Here is a 20,666-nt window from a genome sequence, read left to right as displayed (position 1 = left end):
ACTTCTTGGACGGTCTGTCAGTACATTCCAAGGCACAGCAGGATACTTTTGGATTCATTTATGATGAAAACAGTTCAAGCTCAACTACACGATCTGTAACCTAGCCTCCGAGCAAAAAAGCTAATAGACGCTCGCTTGTCAGTCAAGTCAACCACGCCCTCATCTATCCAAATATGGTAAAAGTCGATAAATGTAGATATAATCAAAAGGAAAATGTTAGAAAAAAATTCACCCCCCTCACAGTGTGTGCCGATGGTGAAGTCAACGTTTCAGACCCAAGCCGTTTGTTGAACCAGGCTGTAAATATGCTTTTTAATGCCGTAAAAGTCCGTTTTTTTGGCTGGGGGTCTATGTAACTTCCGGTCTTTCTGCAGCCAGCCTCAAGCGGCGTCTCGACGAACAGCGACTTTTAGCACTTCCACATAGGCTTCATTTCTACGAACCGGATGTTGCCCCTTGGTTTAACACAGCCGAGCGCTGTTTTCACCAATCAAATAAGCGCCTCTCCTCGCCTTTAAATGCCCTGCAGCCGAGGCGCAGCGTCTGATTGGTCTGACTGATCTTCAGCACCGCGGAGAGAGGTAGCGGAGACGGTCGCTGTGCCTGCAGCAGGTCAATGGACAGCGGGGCGCATCGGAGGACACGACGCGCGTCACCGTGTGGGCCAGATTTAATCTGTTCCTTTGTCTTTATCCGGAGTAAAAAATGAAGAGGCAGTTACACAGCTGGCTTATCCATTCAGAATACTTTTGATCCACCTGCACTCCTGGTTTGTCATCACTAAATAGCAGAGCCTTTGGTGATATACTGTATACTCTCCTGGTGTCTCCACCTCATCCTCCTTACAATAATGTACTCCATCTTTTTAGATCAGGTTAAAAATAAAGTCTAAAGCAGAGAAATATGGGAAATCACGGGTAAATCCTGAGTGGCATACATTTATTTTGTCTCTTTTTTCTTCGTCTTTTCTCTCCCTCTTTTCTTTGAATTAAATGAAATGAGAGAACCAGATATATACTCAGTATCAGATGTTAAGGCTGTTTATTGTTTGATTGTAAGATGTGCATCTTTCCATTATGACAAACGGCTTTAATCTGACATCAGATGTGACGGGACAGTTAATATAGATATAAATGTATATGCTGGTTCAGACGGTTACATTGAATAGTGATTGCTGTGATTGTTTACTGCATTAAAATGTGCCTGACACTCTGGAAACCTGCCTCTGAGGCTTTGATGACATGTGCGCACATGTGCACCTGTCACCAAATTACAGCTGCGTGGGGTGCGCTCCGCCTTGCACCTATGATTTGAGACCCACCCACCCATACTACTCACAGATTCAGTTACAAATGCATGTTTGTCAAATGGATGTGTGTGATTTCATGGTGTGGACAAAGACAAGCAGCATTATTTGTTGGCTACAGAGAGATGAGGCATTTCTACAAGAAACTCTTCCTAAGGCTGAATCATTCTTTATGAACCATCTGCTTCCAGAACTTGTCTGCCGCCTCAGAGACCCTGACCTGGCAGTAGAGATCAAATGTCAGCACTGCAAAAAGCCAAGCTTTGGAAAAATGATCACATGCACAGACTGCTGCCGCCACTTTCACTATGCATGTGTAAACATTACTAGATATTCCAAAAAAATAGAAATGTGGGTGCAAATAGACAGATCTAAGATTGATGTACACAGGACAACAGCACATGAGGTAAAACAAATGTATTGAACAAAGTTGAAAAGGTACACCTCTCAACATACTGATTTCATTACTGTTAACACAACAACAAAGAACACATCACACTCTTCAAATGTTCATATTTGTACATTTACAGAAAACAGATGTGAGTTCAAATACTATTACAGTACTTCCGCCATAAATAAAATGGCTCTGTTGTGTGGTCACAAAATTTCTCTAATCTAATCTCTAATTTCTAAAGACTGCTAGGTCTTTATAAATGATCTTTAAATAGTTTCACTTTGATATGCTTTCTCATTCAAAATTTGTTTTTATAATGCGATTATTAGAGCCAAAAAGTCTTCTTTTTAGATTTTACTTCTCAGTATCTGTCCTCAGGTAGGATTTTCCAGAAAGAACATGAATCTATTTAGGGCACATGGACAGATAGTACCTTTGGTGACACAGCCCAGGCTGGCAAAGTTGAATAGAAGCCAGTTTTATGACTCCATTCTACCTGGAGATACTGGGATGCCCTGTATCACTGTGGCCACATAGCACTCCACCTCACTGTGTGTGTCAGTCCTTTCTTTTAGGGGAGACTGTGTGTTTAAGAACGAAGCATCAGCTGGAAGTAGAGTGGTGTATTCTGCCACCAGTTCATATCTCATGAGTCCCGTTAGAAGATGTTGACAGCTGAATGGGACGTTGTTCAGACACCACCGTTATGCTGCACTAATGGCTTGTGATCTGTCTCAAGTTTGAACCCATCCAGGCCACATAGATACTGTCTCAAGAGCTGGAACAAACCCTCCAAGGTAGTTCACCACAAGAAATGGGACAAACCCTCCAAGGTAGTTCACCATAACAAGGACTCTTTTTGGCCCCTACACATTTTCAGACGGTGGCAGCTGGGGAATGACCTCAACTTTGTCAGGGCCTGATCTTACCCCAGATTGGTCACTGAGATGACCCAAGAAGCACAGTTGGTTCTGTTTGATGGAGCATTTCTCCCTGGTGAGTTTCAAGCCTGTTGACTCGACGCACTGCAGCACCTTCTCCAGCCATGCATCATGTTGCTTCATTGAAGTTCCATACACTAGGAAATCATCCATAAAGACTTAAATGCCCCTTGTCCCTCCAGAGTCTCCAAAATCTTATGCTGGATAATCGCTGGTGCACTCATTATGCTGAGGGGCAGTGTCTTAAACAGTATCTCCCGAATGATGTAATAAAGTTGTCAGCTTGTAGCTGTCTGGCTGCAGTAGAATTTGCCAGAATTCACTGGCAGCATCCAAGGAGGAAAGTACTGTTGCACCGCTGAGCTTGGCTGTTATTTCATCAGAGGATGGCAGGATATAGAGTTCCCCGTTAAATGACTTGTTCAGTTTTGTTAGATCAACACAGATCCTGGCTTTAGCTGCGTTTTTTATTTTCTTCTTTTTTTTTTAAGACTGGAACCATGGGTGCAAACCATCCAGTAGGTGTGGTCACCCACTCAATGACCCCGTTATTCTCCATCCTTTTTAGTTCCTCTTTTACTTTCTGAAGCATGGGAAAAGGCACATGGCGTGCAGTGTGCACAGCATGTGGTACAGCCACATCTCTTAGCTTGGTTTTGACTGGTTCAGTTTTTGGTGTGACATGCTCACTGTAGACTTGTTTATGACAGATGTTAGGTTTTACTTTGTCTACTTGCCTCACCACATACATCCTTACTGATGTGGTCTGGCTGAGTAGATTGTTGGCTCTGTGTCCATGGGCTACATAAACTGTCAATGGGTAATGTTTTCCTTTGTGCCCGGCTGTTGCAGCAAAACGGCCCAGACATTGCAGCTGTCCTCTGAAACAGTCCAGCGGGATGTCTTTAAAGGGATAGTTCAGTTTTTTTGAAGTGGGGTTGTATGAGCTCTATGTGACCACTGAGGACATTAGATACAGTAGAAAGTTGCTGCATCAGAGCAACAACACACTTTTAAATTAGTCTCTTATTGGCTGTCAGATTAAAAAAGGCTGGTTTCCATATGCCTATAATACTGGCATGGCCAATGATCAGTCTATCCTTAAAGGGATAGTTCAGTTTTTTTGAAGTGGGGTTGTATGAGCTCTATGTGACCACTAAGGACATTAGATACAGTAGAAAGTTGTCTCCTCTCCCTCAGTAAGATACAAACTTTAATTGATGGTGACGAGGAAATAGACGCTAACAGGGACAGACGGTACCAAATTCAAAGGCTATTTTCTCTGCCTACAAGAACTAAAATCAAAAAGTAATACCACAGTTTAAGAGTACGATACATAAAATATTTTTTAAGTGCATTAAGTCTTTGGAAATATAAAAATGTATCCAGACCAAACTAACTCATGTGTCCTTACACGCAGCGCTAGTGCGCTCTGTCCCTCCTCCTCCTCTCAGCTGTAGGGAATGTAAACAAGCTATGCTTCGGGCGCCGGTTGTGGCCTCATTTAAGTTTGATCAAGTATCGTAATTCTTTTGTTTGTACTCTAAGGATTGTGAGGCAGCATAGGAAATTCAAAATGAGTGACTATGACAGCGACGATGAAGTTTCATTCACTTTGGAACCAAAAGGATACCTGTATGAACCGGAGTACACAGAAGAAGAGCTGCTACAGATGAAGACCGAAAGGAATACAGAGGAAACATCTGCAGACACTGGACATCGAGATGCTGAGTGTTACTGCTGCCACGACTGTTGTTGTTGTTGTTGTTGCTGTTACAGGACACTCCAGAATTCAGAAGAGCAGTGAAATCTGTGTGATGAGTTATACAGACGGCTTGAGAGCCAGCAGTGTCCTCTAACTCGGACAAATCCTGAAGAGTGTCTGTAACCAAGTTACACTCGTGGCAGCTGTAACACTCAGCATCCGTGGGCATTGAGTCACAGCTCAGACATTTACACCACTGAGTATTTCCAACTCTATCTTGCTGTCCAGTGTCCGTGGATGTTTCCTCTGTATTACTTTCAGTCGCTATCTGTAACAGCTCCTCTTCTGTGTAGCTACTCCGGTTCATGCAGGTATCCTTTTGGTTCCAAAGTGAATGAAACTTCATCATCGCTGTCATAGTCACTCATTTTGAATTTCCTACGCTGTCTCACAATCCTTAGGGTACAAACAAAATAATTACGATACTTGATCAAACTTACACAAGGCTTAAACCAGCGCTCGAAGCATAGCTTGTTTACATTCCCTACAGTTGAAAGGAGGAGGGGGGACGGAGCGCACTAGCGCTGCGCGGAAGGATACATGAACAGTTAGTTAGGTCCGGATAAATGTTTATATTTCTGAAGACTTAATGCACTTAAAAAATATTTTATGTATGGTACTCTTAAACTGTGGTATTACTTTTTGATTTTAGTTCTTGTAGGCAGAGAAAATAGCTTTTGAATTTGGTACCGTCTGTCCCTGTTAGCGCCTATTTCCTCGTCACCATCGATTAAAGTTTGTGTCTTACTTTTCTTACTGACTCTTTTTTTTTTTTTTTGGTCCAACTTAAAAACTGTTCAACTAAACACACATTTCCTCACTTTTCCTGCTGAGTTAAGTTCAGCCTGCTGTTCAGTCAGAATGTAAACATGGGGCTGTTGAACATGGATCAGTAACAGTATCAGAAACACAAAGATGGTCAATCTCTCAGAGGGACATACACAGTGATTCATAATCACAAATCAGAGCAGATTAGCAGTCATAAAATAAGTTTTAAAGGTTTACTGGAAGCTACTGGTTTGTTTCGTCATAATAGCCTAAACTTATGAGCTGTTATCAGTCATCATAAAAATGAACCACTGGCTTCCAGCAAATCCTTAAATCTCTTATCTCATCCGTGCTTTCTGTAAAAATCACTCTGATCAAAGTGCAATAAAAGCCAGACATTATGATGGAGGAAGGTCGCCTGTCGTTTTATGTAACATCATCAAAACGTTGTATCGTGACCAAATGTCAGCAGTCCTCTTAGCACACCTCCTGCTGTGTCCTTGTCACCATCACTCAGTGAAACTCTTGCTGTGTCTCAAATCTTGGATTCAGTGAATCCGCTGGTGCACTCAAAATGGTTGAAAATTGCTTTGAGGGCAGGGAACAGATCAAAAGATGGATGGATGATTTTTGTTCATGTCTTTATATTTACTTTCATGATAATTGAAAGGGGGCTCACCATCCCTGTAGCATTACAATATATCCATCCATTTTCTATACTGTTTATCCTGTTCAGGGTCGCGGGTGGCTGGAGCCTATCCCAGCTATCATTGGGCGATACACGGGGTACACCCTGGACTGGTTGCCAGTCAATCACAGGGCTGACACAGAGACAGACAACCATTCTATCACACACTCACACCAACAGAAAATTTAGAGTGTTCCATTAACCTGATGAGCATGTTTTTGGACTGTGGGAGGAAGCTGGACTACCCAAAGAGAACCCACGCATGCACGGGGAGAACATGAAAACTCCACACAGAAAAATGTCAGAAAGGGGCATGAAGGGGATTACTGTGAAACTGTGCTTGATTCCTCTTCCTCACAGATGGTAGTCTTCTCTGATTTGAGATTATGAATGACTCTGTGTGTGTCCTTCTGAGAGATTGACCATCTTTGTGTTTCTGATACTGTTACTGATCCATGTTCAACAGCCCCATGTTTACATTCTGACTGACCAGCAGGCTGAACTGAACTCAGCAGGAAAAGTGAGGAAATGTGTGTTTGAACAGTCCTTAAGTTAGACCAAAGAAAAGTGAAGAAACCCTATTCGTCATAAATGGTATCATATGTAAAGTAGGGCGGGGGGATATATTGAATATACTCAATGTACCCAGAAAAAGTCTCTTGCCTATGCGTGTCTTGGTGTTAGAGGAGGAGAAAAAAAGTTGCTTACACGTCTCATCAGTCGCGAGTGTAGTTGCTTAATTGGGCTTGCTAAGCTGTACGTATGATCCCAGCTCTCCACAACGAGAAACGAACACAACATGTTTTTGAGTTTCACCGTCACTCTTGGGCGCACTTTGTCCCTCCCCTGCTCGCCTTATTGGCGAGCAGGGGAGGGACAAATTGGCCTTTCTTATTGGCCTTAGGATTAAAAAAAGGCTGATGCCGATGTGCCTCAAAATGCTAAATATTGGTTCGGCCGATAATCAGCCTATCCTTAACCCTTATGATGTCCTGGGGTCATTTTGGACCCCAAACGAAAACTTTTTCTGTCATAAAATGTTTGTTTTTTCATCAAATGGTCTGAAAATAACGGGGGTTGTTTATACTATGATCTTCAAAACTACAATAAATTTGAGGTAATTTGATTGAATTATGAGTGTTTTTTTAAATTTAGTAACATTCATCATCCTCTGTGGTCCAAAAGTACCCCACAGCACAAGGGGTGCAAAGGGGCAAATTGTCATGACATACTGCCCCCTCCAACAGCACAAACACACACGCACACACACATGCACACTCACACACACACACACACACACACACACACACACACACACACACACACACACACACACACACACACACACACATACACACACACACACACACACACACACACACACATGCACACACACACAGGCACACACACAAACAGACACAAGTGCATTCACACACACAGAAACATACACACTTGTGCACACACACACACACACACACACACACACACACACACAAACACACAAACAGACACAAGTGCACTGACACACACACACACACATACACGCCCACACCCTTTGAAGTGCTGCGGTCAAGCGAAGGTCAAGACAACAAAAAATATAAAGAAAAAACAATCAGGTCTTTTCTGACAGATTTTGGGGCATTTTACATTTTACTCTGAGGGAGACAGGCAGCAAAATGAGGAGGCAGAAGTGGTATACGACACAGGAGGGTTACGAGCTAATTTTTAACGAAGTTGTGGAGACAAATGATCAGGAGGAAAATGCTGAAGAAGAGGAGGAAGAATCAACTGAGGAGGAGGATTCAGGCTCAGAAGAGGAGGAAAATAATGATGAGGTAAAGGATCCAACATACAGACCACATGCTAACCCTACCTCTGAAGAAGCCCCCATATCGCCTAGTGTCGAAATGGACGAAAATGATGAACAAGATGATGAAGCTGAAATGGAAGAAGAGTCAGAAATGAAGGAAAATGATGAGCAAGATGATGAGGTAGGATTTGAAGGTGAAATGGAAGATGTGTCAGAAGTAGAGGACTGCACTGATTATGAGGAAGATGAAGAATCAACTGATGAGGAAGAATCTGAGGAAGAGGACCCAGCTGAGACTGAAGAAAATTTCCTGTCAAAGGATGAAACATTGATCTGGTCTTCCATCCCTCCCAGTGACAGACGACGCATGTTGACAGCAGTGAGAGCGACAAGCCACCACGGTCCAACTCTATATGCAGTATCTCGTATTGATGACATAAAATCCACTTTTGATCTGTTTCTGCCCAAGCCTATTGAGGAGATAGTGCTAGCCATGACAAATAAGGAGGGACAACGTGTGTATGGCAAGAAGTGGAGAAAGCTGGATCGAACAGATCTGCAGGCCTATGTGGGTGTGTTAATTCTTGCTGGCGTCTACCGATCAAGTAAAGAAGCTACAGCTAGTTTATGGCATGCAGAGTCTGGTAGGTCAATTTTCCGTACTACCATGACACTGAAGATGTTTCATAAAATCAACAGAGTTATTCGATTTGACGACAAGGACACACGAGCAGAACGCCGTGCAAGAGACAAACTTGCTCCCATTAGAGAGGTATGGGACAAGTGGGTATCTCTCCTGCCATTAATGTACAATCCAGGTAATGATGTCACTGTGGATAAGCGTCTGCTGCCCTTCCGAGGTCGCTGTCCATTTAAACAGTTCATCCCTACTAAACCTGGAAAGTATGGCATTAAGATATGGGTGGCTTGCGATGCCAGATCCAGTTATGCATGGAACATGCAGATATACACTGGGAAACCTGCTGGTGCTCCATCAGAAAAAAACCAGGGCATGCGAGTTGTCCTTGATGTCACAGAGGGTCTCCAGGGGAAAACGATCACCTGCGATAACTTCTTTACATCACATGCGCTTGGCCTGGAGCTGCTAAAAAGGAAGATGTACATGGTGGGAACAGTACGAAAAAATAGGCCCGAGCTTCCCCCTGGAAAAAAAACTGGTGGAAAAAAAAAACAGGGCTCGGTTTTTGTCAAAGTTTGCCTTCACCGAGACCCATGCTCTTGTGTCGTATCACCCTAAAAGACAAAAAAATGTCCTCCTGATGAGCACACTACATCGTGATATGGCTGTGAACAACAAGGAGTAAAAAAAAGCCAAGAATCATTGAAGACTACAACCACAACAAAGGGGGTGTCGATAACCTTGACAAGGTATTGCACTTTTATTATTCATAATATTTATGGTATCACTTATGAAAATTATAATACATTGAAATTGTGTGCAGGAAAATAAACTTACATTTCTGAATATTTGGATTACTTGTTTGTTTCTGTTGTTTCAGGTTACCAGTGTATACACCTGCAAAAGAAAGACAGCCGCTGGCCCCTTGTGTTTTTCAACATTCTCGACATCTCTGTATATAACGCCTTCGTCCTGTGGTCTGAGAGTAACATAACTTGGAATCAGGGGATGTGCAACAGACGAAGACTGTTCATTGAGGAGCTTGGACGACAACTGGTGATACCTCAAATCAACCGGCGCAGAGTAAGCATATATTTATGTTGCTCTTCTGTAGTGACCTCACAACTTGAGCTATTTATATTTGCCCTGTGATTTTGTATAATAAAGTTTGGCTTGGGTTGACAGGTTCTTCCCACGGACACCAGACACTGCCAGATTGGTTATGGAGATCCAGCAGTTCTGCTCTAGCTCTGTAGCAGCTCCCCCTCGCCGAGCTGCCCCTCACCCAGCTCCCCCTCATCCAGCTGCCCCTCATCCAGCTCCCCCTCACCCAGCTCACTGTCTCCGAGCTGCCCCTCACCCAGCTCCCCCTCACCCAGCTGCCCCTCATCCAGCTCCCCCTCACCCAGCTCACTGTCTCCGAGCTGCCCCTCATCCAGCTCCCCCTCACCCAGCTGCCCCTCACCCAGCTGCCTCTCACCCAGCTCCTGGCCCATCACCCTAAAAGGGGTAGGTGCACATTCTGCCCTCGTCGGAGTGATATCAAAACCCGTAAGATGTGACAAAAATGCAATGCATACATCTGCATAAACCACACTCTTACTACCTGCCCCGCATACATCTGAGGGCATATTCAGACTGTTTCTGAATGAACATTGATTCTAAAAAGTTATTTTTGAAAGATTGAATGTGTGTTGTTAAATGTTAAATGTTTTGGGAATGAATGTTAATATGTTTTATCTGTCGCATAATAAATAAGTTGAATAAAAAGTTGAAACACAAATTTGGGTGACAACGCTATGTTTTGTGCTTTTTAACAGTCAAACCAGTTGGGGTTCAAATTGACCCCAGAGGACAATGAAAGTTACTATTTACTGACATTTAAAGAAAAATGAAAAAGTTAAAAAAACATCCTGATGGAAGTTTGACTTATACCAGTGTCTGATAATCCATCTACTCATTTGCCTTTGATCTTTACTGAATTTGAAATTATTCAGAATTTCTGTTTTGTGAAACTCAAAAAATAGCTATAATTTCATATAAATAAGGTATGAATTACCAAAAAAAAGTGTAAAAATAGTATTAAAAGGTTGGTCTGAAGTTGAACTTAAAGATGAAACACAAATTTGGGTGACAATGCTATGTTTTGTGCTTTTTAACACTCAACCCAGTTGGGGTCCAAATTGACCCCAGAGGACAATGAATGTTACTATTTACTGCCATTTAAAAAAAAGGAAAAAGTAAAAAAAAAAATCCTGATGGAAGTTTGACTTAAACCAGTGTCTGATAATCCATGGACTCATTTGCCTTTGATCTTTACTGAATTTGAAATTATTCAGAATTTCTGTTTTGTAAAACTCAAAAAAAAAAAACCAACAACTTTAATTTCATATAAATAAGGTATGAATTACCAAAAAAAGTGTAAAAATAGTATTAAAAGGTTGGTCTGAAGTTGAATATAAGATGAAACACAAATTTGGGTGACAATGCTATGTTTTGTGCTTTTTAACACTCAACCCAGTTGGGGTCCAAATTGACCCCAGAGGACAATGAATGTTACTCTGTAGGGAGGACATCATGAGGGTTAATGACATCCCGCTGGACCGTTTCAGAGGACAGCTGCAATGTCTGGGCCGTTTTGCTGCAACAGCCGGGCACAAAGAAAAACATTACCCATTGACAGTTTATGTAGCCCATGGACACAGAGCCAACAATCTACTCAGCCAGACCACATCAGTAAGGATGTATGTGGTGAGGCAAGTAGACAAAGTAAAACCTAACATCATAAACCAGCCTACGGTGAGCATGGCACACTGAAAACTGAACCAGTCAAAACCAAGCTTGGAGATGTGGCTGTACCACACGCTGTGCACACTGCACGCCGTGTGCCTTTTCCCATGCTTCAGAAAGTAAAAGAGGAACTAAAAAGGATGGAGAATAAAGGGGTCATTGAGTGGGTGATCACACCTAATGAATGGTTTGCACCCATGGTTCCAGTCTTGGAAAAAAAAAACACGCAGCTAAAGCCAGGATCTGTGTTCATCTAACCAAACTGAACAAGTCATTTAACGGGGAACTCTACATCCTGCCGACCTCTGATGAAATAACAGCCAAGCTGAGCGGTGCAACAGTGTTTTCTCCTTGGATGCTGCCAGTGAATTCTGGCAAATTTCACTACACCCAGACAGCTGCAAGCTGACAACTTTATTACATCATTCGGGAGATACTGTTTAAGACACTGCCCCTCAGCATAATGAGTGCACCAGCGATTATCCAGCAGAAGATTTTGGAGACTCTGGAGGGACGAGAGGGCATTTAAGTCTTTATGGATGATTTCCTAGTGTATGGAACTTCAATGAAGCAACATGATGCATGGCTGGAGAAGGTGCTGCAGTGCGTCGAGTCAACAGGCTTGAAACTCAACAGGGAGAAATGCTCCATCAAACAGAGCCAACTGTGCTTCTTGGGTCATCTCATCGACCAATCTGGGGTAAGATCAGGCCCTGACAGAGTTGAGGCCAATCTCCAGCTGCCACCGTCTGAAAATGTGTAGGGGCCAAAAAAAGTCCTTGTTATGGTGAACTACCTTGGAGGGTTTGTTCCAGCTTTTGCGACAGTATCTATGTGGCCTGGATGGGTTCAGACTTGAGACAGATCATAAGCTGTTAGTGCAGCTTTACAACCAGAGTCTCAATACGTCCTATTGAGATGTCAACATCTTTTAATGCGACTCATAAAGTATAAACCAGTGGCAGAATACGTGCCAGGTAAAACTCTACTTCCAGCTGATGCTTCGTTCTTAAACACACAGTCTCCCCTAAAAGAAAGGACTGACACACACAGTGAGGTGGAGTGCTATGTGGCCACAGTGATACAGGGCATCCCAGCATCTCCAGGTAGAATGGAGTCATAAAGCTGTGTCACCAAAGGTACTTTCTGTCTATATGCCCTAAATGGATTCATGTTCTTTCAGGAAAATCCTACCTGAGGACAGATACTGAGAAATAAAATCTAGAAAGAAGACTTTTGGCTCTAATAATCACATTATAAAAACAGATTTTGAATGAGCAAACACATCAAAGTGAAACTATTTAAAGATCATTTATAAAGACCTAGCAGTCTTGGAGTTTTGAGGTGCCCCCTGTAAACAGAGTGTAGTATGTAGACCCATTCAGCGTCCTGTAATCTGTGCCTGAGGTTTGGATCAGGACAATCTGTCCCAGGAGTTGGATAGATTACCTGACCCTGGATAGAAAAAGCTGGGTTTACAAACCAGAATCCTTTTTCCCCTTGGTGAATAGAATAAAAAAGTCTTTAGTGTTAGTGTCCTAAAATACAGGCAGGATGAGAAGTGATGCATCTGGAAGAGGGTCAATAAATGGTCAGTAAAACAGAGAGGTAGACAAACAACATAAACAGATACTCAGAGGAGAGGAGAGAGTTCAAAAGAGCCCGATGTATCAAATAAAGACCAGAGAATTTCACGACTGTTCACAGGTGTTCTTCTGCTGGTCACTCATTAACTGTCATCCATCCATCCTTTGATCCGTTCCCAGCACTCCCTCTACGTAACCAAGATGACGACAGTGAAGGGTGAGAAGTTTCCAGCGCTGCAGGGACACAGCAGGAAATGTGCTTAGAGGACTGCTGACATTTGGTCACGTTACAAGGTTTGATGATGTTACATAAAACAACAGGTGACCCTCCTCCTTCATAATGTCTGACTTTTATTGTACTTTCACTTCCTGCAGTGATGAGACAAATCTTAGCACATACTCGTGCTTTGGTGTGTTAACATATTAATACATGACAGGTCAGAGGTCAAAAGTCATACACAGCTGAGTCAGCAATAAACAGAGGCCCCGCCCACACCAAGCCAAATAGCTGAGCTCCAGGTGTGTATTTAAAGAGCATCACAGTGTGTTTGGGCTCAAATCTACCTGACAGGTGAGACGCCTTCTGTGCTCCTGAAGATTTACTCACACCTACCAACAAACAGCTGATCATCACCATGAGGACAGCCCTGATCATCTGCATGCTGCTGTGTGCTGCTTGTGCAGGTGAGACAGACACACTCTCACTCTCACACACACAGAAACACAGAGAAACACACAGCGTCTGTAACAGTGGTTTTCTTTGTGCAGCTCCAGCTGAAGAGAAGAAGCAGCCTAAAGGTCAGTGCATGGAAACATGAAGATACCTCCATATTCACACTTTCATGAAGATCCTTGGGGCTGTTGCAGATCAATCTGCCTCCTTAGTCAATGGGTTCTGAGCTTTTATATAACTTATTTAATGTGAAGCAGCTTTATGTCAGGGACCAGTCTTTAAAGCAGAGCTATCAGGACTTTGTGTGGTCACTGATCCATCTTTTAATACTCACAGAGAAAAGTTGTAGCTCAGCTGATCATGGTGCTGATGTTTCAGAGCTGGCGGAGGAGAAGGCGATGACCAAAGAAGAGAAAGAGTTGGTACCTGTTGATTCTGTCCCTGAGGCTGAAGACGGTAATGAGACAGAGACATGTCACTATGTTAGACTCGCACATATCACCACACCTGACTCTGGTTTGTGTCCATGTTTCAGGTGAAGCTGTGCTCCAGGAGGCCAGCGCCCCTGAAGGTGAGACTGTGGACTTGTTGTGAAGTTTGTGTGTGGACGTCCTGTCCTCGGGGCACAACACACACTGGTTAGGCTTATAGTCAAAGATCAGTCAGTGAATGTCCTCTGTGTCTCTGCAGTTCGTTATAATTACTGTCCCAGTGGCTGGGTCACACACGGCTCTGAATGCTACCAGTTCAACAACATCCACTTATCGTGGTTTGATGCTGAGGTACTGACGTCAAGTTCTGCCAGCAGTTTGTGAAAGCCTTTGTGTTGTTGTTTCATTCTGCTTCTGATGTCTGTCACGTTGTTTTCAAGTCTGTTCCATTCTTATTTATTTGTGGTGTTGTTCTCATGGTGTCTCTTCATTGTTTGATCCGTTTGTTCATGTTGTCTGTCATGTTTCATTTTGTCCAGCTGTTTGTTGTGTGTTAATTTCTTCCTAAATGTTGTTTGTGCGTTTGTTTTAAACTCTTTCTTTTTTTCTTCTCTCTTGTTTGTTTTCTAATGTTTGACATTTGATTTCAGAACTTTCTTGAATTTCATTGTTTCCATGTGGTTCCTCATGTTGTCTAGTGAGCCAAACTAAATAAAACATGCTTTCATTGAGCGCCCTCTTCTGTCCAACAGGAGTACTGTAAAAATGAGGGGGCTCAGCTTGCCTCAGCCAAAAACAGCCAGCAGTACCGCTTCCTGCAACAGACCAGTCAAAGTGAAGGTCTCAGCTTTCCCTGGCTTGGAGGCTTCTACCTACAGGTCAGTGTAGGCTCAGGTGTAGATCAGGACCTGGTCTAAAGGGGTCTTTGTGGGCCGTCATGTAAGCTCTGACTTTTTTACTGTCTGTTTTTTTTAGGGGAGATGGTTGTGGATCAACCGCGATGGTTTCTACTACCAAAACTGGTACATCCAGTCTACCCCCACCAGCTACCCCTGTATCTTCCTGAGATCCAATGGTGAGTCCCCACACCTGTCTGCTCCACCTGCAGACTCTTCTTTCTCATGTACTCAGCTCTAGGTTTCTCAGAAATTAAAGTCTTCATATTGTTTTTATTTTTTCAGCTGGTTGGCAGAATTCCATGTGTACCAGCACTCGGTCCTTCATCTGCTCCAGGAATATAAACGGTTGTTAACAGGATGGTTTCTGCTGTTTAAAGTCTATTTATGATCCATGCTGAGTGTCTGAATGAACTCTTCTATGTTGTTTTCTGTTGTAAGAATTGGACAGTTTGTGGTCTTTGTTAATAAAAACGTCTCCATAAATTGCCAGAGTTCTGTTTTGTCTTTAATTTTTCAAAGCAGCAAGTGTATGGGGGGCCGTTTGTAAAGCAGCGCATGCTAAAAAAAAAAAAAAAAAACAGCAACTTTTTGTCACATTTAGCTTCAAACCATGTGCAAAAAAACAGGTGTGATTTTTTTCTAGTGACCTTTTATGACATTTAGAGCAATATTTGTCATCTTAGAAATATCTCAAATCATTAAATGTAAATATTAAATGTCACGTAAATGAAATATATGAATATAAATGCTAAATATAAATTTTAAACTATAAGTTTAAATATAAATCTTAAATATAATGATTGTTATAGAATTGTATTGCTTCCAGTTATCGGGCTCACTCTTTTGGGACAGCACTGTTAACTTAACATGTGACCAGAATAAATGCTGAACTGAATCATTAGCGCCACAACAGTCAAATAAAGACATCAAACACATTTCATTTGGTCTCCTTTATTTCCTACAATTAAAAAAAAAAATCTAGTTTAGTTAACATTCCAATACTTCACATAAATCACCTGTGTCAATCACAGGTGTCTCACTGTGTCAATCCCTGCTGTGGAGGTTGAGGGACCCTCCTGCTGCTGACCAGCCGTGCTCTGATAAAAAGGATAAGAATGTGTTAATACTTATGTGTAGGCTACATGTCACTATTTTCCTCCACAATGATAAAAAATATGAATGAGAAGAGAATTTTCAGTAATATCAAGATGTTACCCAGCAACAGAGGGAACACAAGAGGGCAGAGTAGCATCATGCTACTCACAGACATGGCTAACGGAGCTAACATCCCTCTGTAAATTTGCATTACTTCCACCTTCCTTTGTTCATCCTCCTGTTATTTGGTCTTTATGTTCTGTTTCACAGTCCAGTCACAGTCAGAAAAGTCAGCACCTCCACCCTCCCTTGTGAACCTTCTGCACACAGAATTTTAAACGCTTTTCCCTGCACTTCTAATGCCCGCCTGTATTTCAGTGCTTCTTTAAATTTGATTATTGTTTTTTAATTTATTTATTTTCTTTGTTGAACAAGAGACAATGAACAATGACCAACACTACAGGCAAGGAGAGGCACCAATCTGCAGGGACTGAGCGTCGCCATATCGTCAACACATAGCGGAAAAGGCAAACCAATGTTGGTCTTCTTCCTCTATTTTTTCACTTTTTCAGCTGTACGACACCACGCAGGAACTCGGGTGCCCCTTGGAGCAAGTAATACCAGATCTCAATGAACACAAATGAAATTTCGACGTAACCAGATTTTGTAGACGTTATGCTGTTGACATGTATTATGCACGTTTCAAATGAAACGGTAATTCATGTAAGAAACAAAACAGAAAACAAAAATTTAGACCAGAAATACAACAAAAAGTGGTTAAAAAACACAACCAGGGGTATAGGGCCAGTCGGAATTCCATTATCCTTAAACAATAAAATAAAAACATATTTTGTTATGGAGCCCCGAATAAAATCTCGAATATGTCCAACTTTCAATTTAATGAGAGCACCGTAGCGCCAAAAAAGTAAAAAAGAACATAAAGAATATTTTAACTTTTCTTTTTCTTGTGTTGTTATGTGTATATTTTTTGTGCATCTTTGTTGGATGATTGCTGTATCATAGCCCCTGGCTGCAACTATTTGTAAATTATTAATTGTACTTTGGTAATACTAAAAAAAGAAAAAAAAAAAGGACTCCAAAAAACAAAATAATCTTCAGTACTGTAATAACTTTAACTGCACATTCTTACATTAAAAAAAAAAAAAAAAAAAAAAAAAAAAAAAAAAAAAAACACAAAGACCAACTTCCGGTTTGCCTTTTCCGCTACGTGTTGACGATATGGCCACGCTCAGTCCCTGCAGATGGGTGCTCTTGTAGACAAGTGCTTAATACCAGCACATGTGCCGATGTTTCAGGCTTTGGGCAGCACTGACACAGTTGGGTGTTTTCAAATGTGGCTCTGAATCATCTCACTGGCTTTAAGATCCTTTAGTTCCCAGGTGTGAGCAGTTAACCTCATGAACTCACAAGGTTTACCAGCTCTCCCTAGAGATGATCAACACATTCGATCCACAACCAGAAAACTGTCCTGTCAATTTTCCTTGGTTTCCTTGAAAAATGAAAATAATGAGGGCTGTAGGAATCAAGAATGTGTGCTGAACCTTGTGGGCTCAACTCTCCAGGTCTTCCAGGAGTTCTTCCAGGACTCTGAACCAGTCAAGTCCAGACTGAAGATACTGCAGCTGATTCTCCAGAGGTGAGAGCCTTTGTTGACCTCTGCAGACTAAGAAAAAGACAGACTAGTATTTAAAAAGGATTCAAAAGTAACCTGATCAATCTTCTCTTAGTCTGAGAAGTGTTTAAAGACTGCAGTACTTTTTCTAACCACCAGATGTCAGTGTTTTTCAGAGTTTGAAGTCTGAGCTTTGAACTGTTTCCAGTAGAAGTAAAGGTTTCATCAGACTTCATTTGAGAATGCTCACATTAAGAAGGCCCTTCCCCTCCTCCTCCTCTTCTTCATCTCCTGATGGCTCTGTGATCCTTTTCCAAGTGAACTGGAGGAAAAAGTCTCTTTATGGAGGGAACTCAGGTGAAAAGTGGAGTGACTTGACTGATCAGACATCTGGAACTGAGGAATGTACACCATGTTCAACTACAAAGAATAAAGATTTTCATCATGATTAATAAGGCTCATCATCTCACCTGTCTAACTTATCTCACCTGTCTGACTCATCTCACCCTTCTCCTTCCTGTTAACACTCATCAACCTCATTTATTACACAAAACTCACTGTCAGTGTTTCAGTAACCTCAAATTACATCAAAGAGCAGTTAATGTGTCTTATTTACAGATTAACCAGTGGACAGATGTTTCAGAGGATAACACAGTGACTGAATACACAAAAGACACTTCATTTCTATATTAACATTATCTGTTTTAAACCATGAAGTACAGACCAATCTCCTGCGTGTAAACAGTAACAGCTGTGCACGCATTTTGTCAACAGAAGAGCTGCAGAGTACAATGGTTGGTGAAGTAACATGAGGGTGTTAACTACTAAAAAATGTCGTTGTTTTTTAACGCGACACTCGGGCCATCACTGTGCACAGGAAGCTGCTGGTCGGTGCTGTGTCTGGGCTGACTGTGATCGAAAATGCCCTGGCAACAGTGTGGAGGTCATTCAGTGTCAGTGGTCCTTCAACTGAGCCGCAGGAGAGAAGAAGGGAGGTTCATCTTCTGCGCTCTCTGGAGATTGCAGTGGAGCAGCCCGAGAAAACACAAAGCTCCAGTAAAAAAAAAATTAAAACTTAAAAAAAAAATAAAAATTAAAACTCAGAAATTGCGTTGTTCGACAGGTATACACTATGGCCCAATCCCAAACCGCCCCCTACTCACTCTCCCTCCAGTTTGTGCGTTCTCATGGAGGGTCCGCTATATTAAGGGCCGTCCCAAATCACGTAGCGTGGAGGGGGAGTGGACTGTTCAGCCCTTCAACAGCGAGCCTGCATCGATGCACACTTTTAATGACTTTGACAGGAAGTGCAACGGCGAAATGGAGGAGGAAACAACTTATAAATATAAGTGCCACATGTGTAAAATATGTTCCCTACACCTCTATCACACTAACAGAAACTCACAAGAGGCGTGGTTTAAAAAGATTAAACAAAACAAGCAAATCTTACTCTATGCTGATGTTTGATTTGATCATGAAGCCCTGGCACCTAAAATGTGAGCAGTTTGCAGTATTAATTCATTTGTTTTATTGGAAATGTCAGATGGTGATAGCATTGAAAGACATGTGGGATCACTTCAAATTATTAAAAGTATAATATCGCTCTCTGTCATTGTAACGGCTTCTGATTTTATGATTGTTCAGAAGAAGAAAAAACAAGACCGCTGGTGCGGCTCCAAACTGAGAATGAGTCTCATTCCACACACACACACACACACACACACACACACACACACACACACACACAAGGCATGGGAGGAGGTATCTACCCTATCCCAATGAAATCCACGTGCTTGAAGTTTCCTCTGTGTCAATCTAAGCGTCATTTTGGAAACATACAGCTCTTATCAACCCTGCACAGCGATTTAGCGACTCACAATCTGTGCCTCAGCGTAACAGCCAAACACGGGGAGTGTCTTTCTGTTTCCATGGCAACAAGGTTTTCCATGTTACGGTGAAGTGAAGAGGGCCTCCCTTTCCTGCCGGTCTTGTTAAGACCCTCCCCCTTTAATTAATGTGCCCTCAGCAGCCAGGAGTGTGACTTCATATGAAGTGACACTCGGTAGTTAAGGGGTAGTGTGTAGGGGTTGTTTGGGATTAAGCCTATGTCTCTACTGTTTTTATTTCTGACAGTACAACTGTGTTGATACATATACAGAAGATTCTCTCTCTGCCTCGTCTGTCATTGCACCTCTGCGCCACTATGACGTCAGTCATTGATGTGTAACACTGTGCCAGTTTGTACCTGCCTTTCAAATGCGATAAATACAGATTCAAAAACAGTGACCCTCACAGTTTCAGGTTTGATAAATCACTGCAAGTGCTATATGTTTATATTTGCATCTTCCAGATATGACTGGCTAATCATACGTCTATCAAAACATGAATGAATGAATTCTATCCAAATTATTTCTATCTAGGAAAAGTTATTTCGCTACATTATCTTTATGGTTTTACTACCCAGGCCCACTCAAAGACGACTCTGGATTTTCAAATGGTTATCCTGTTAACTGGAAACTGTCAGCCCAGAATTGCTGACACCTTCAGATGAAGGTCTCCAGTTAGCACGGCCACGCTTTACTCCAAAACACCTGTTGCTCTGTAATGGTCGTGATCCTGCTAGACCTCACGCTTTAGTCCACAGTGGAGAATCGTTACAAAGTGATGACCAACAGCCACGTGGATTTGATCTGACTCAGCAGAGTACGTGTCTGACATTCAGATGATGTTGGATGTTAAGGCAGTGATAAAAATGTCTGTCACTCTCTTTAAAAATGTAGTTGTTCAAACTGAAAACACTCTTTGGCGCAGATTGAGTGAGTCATAAATTATTTCAGCAGTTGGGGGGAAATCCACTCAGTCCTCTGACAGATGTTGTGATGTTAGAGTCAGATGTTGTGAGACAGCCTCGTGCTCTGTGTTTGGAACTCAACGAGAGCCAAGCTGCGTCTGACTGCTGTTAAATGTCTCTGTTCACAAAAATGTCCCGCCCTGACCTCTCCTTGGCTGAAAGTCTGCAAGTTTCTGTTGCAACAAGTTCAAAAACCACAAGGACGTGACATTTCTAATCTCACTCAAGTCTTTTGCTTTAAAAGTGATTGTGGTGTTTCTTTGAGCTTGGCTCTGTTTTCATGTTCAGAGCCTGAATGACCTTCACTAAAAGATTGATCTCAGTTTACAGAAATCAGACTTCTTTCAAAACCAGCAGTTCTTTTTTAATTTGATTTAATTTCTTGTTGCACAGAAC

The 20,666-nt window shown here is 42.1% G+C and overlaps 1 protein-coding gene across 1 annotated transcript; it reads left to right on the top strand.

Moving 5' to 3' along the window:
• Nucleotides 1–12,889: 12,889 nt before the first annotated feature.
• LOC141809127 (galactose-specific lectin nattectin-like) lies at nt 12,890–15,078 on the top strand. The gene is made up of 9 exons (XM_074695962.1): nt 12,890–12,905; nt 13,286–13,372; nt 13,457–13,486; nt 13,740–13,817; nt 13,897–13,932; nt 14,052–14,143; nt 14,545–14,670; nt 14,768–14,867; nt 14,974–15,078. Exons 1-9 carry the CDS (start codon nt 12,890–12,892, stop codon nt 15,042–15,044), a joined length of 636 nt encoding a protein of 211 aa, XP_074552063.1. The 3' UTR covers nt 15,045–15,078.
• Nucleotides 15,079–20,666: the final 5,588 nt, after the last annotated feature.

The sequence above is a fragment of the Halichoeres trimaculatus genome, unplaced genomic scaffold (genome assembly GCF_033239565.1).
Source record: "Halichoeres trimaculatus isolate MK-OKI-2021-1 unplaced genomic scaffold, fHalTri1.1 fHalTri1_scaffold_2, whole genome shotgun sequence".
Classification (NCBI taxonomy): domain Eukaryota; kingdom Metazoa; phylum Chordata; class Actinopteri; order Labriformes; family Labridae; genus Halichoeres; species Halichoeres trimaculatus.
The sequence above is the reverse complement of the archived record's forward strand: the minus strand, read 5'-3'. Positions and strand labels throughout refer to the sequence as shown.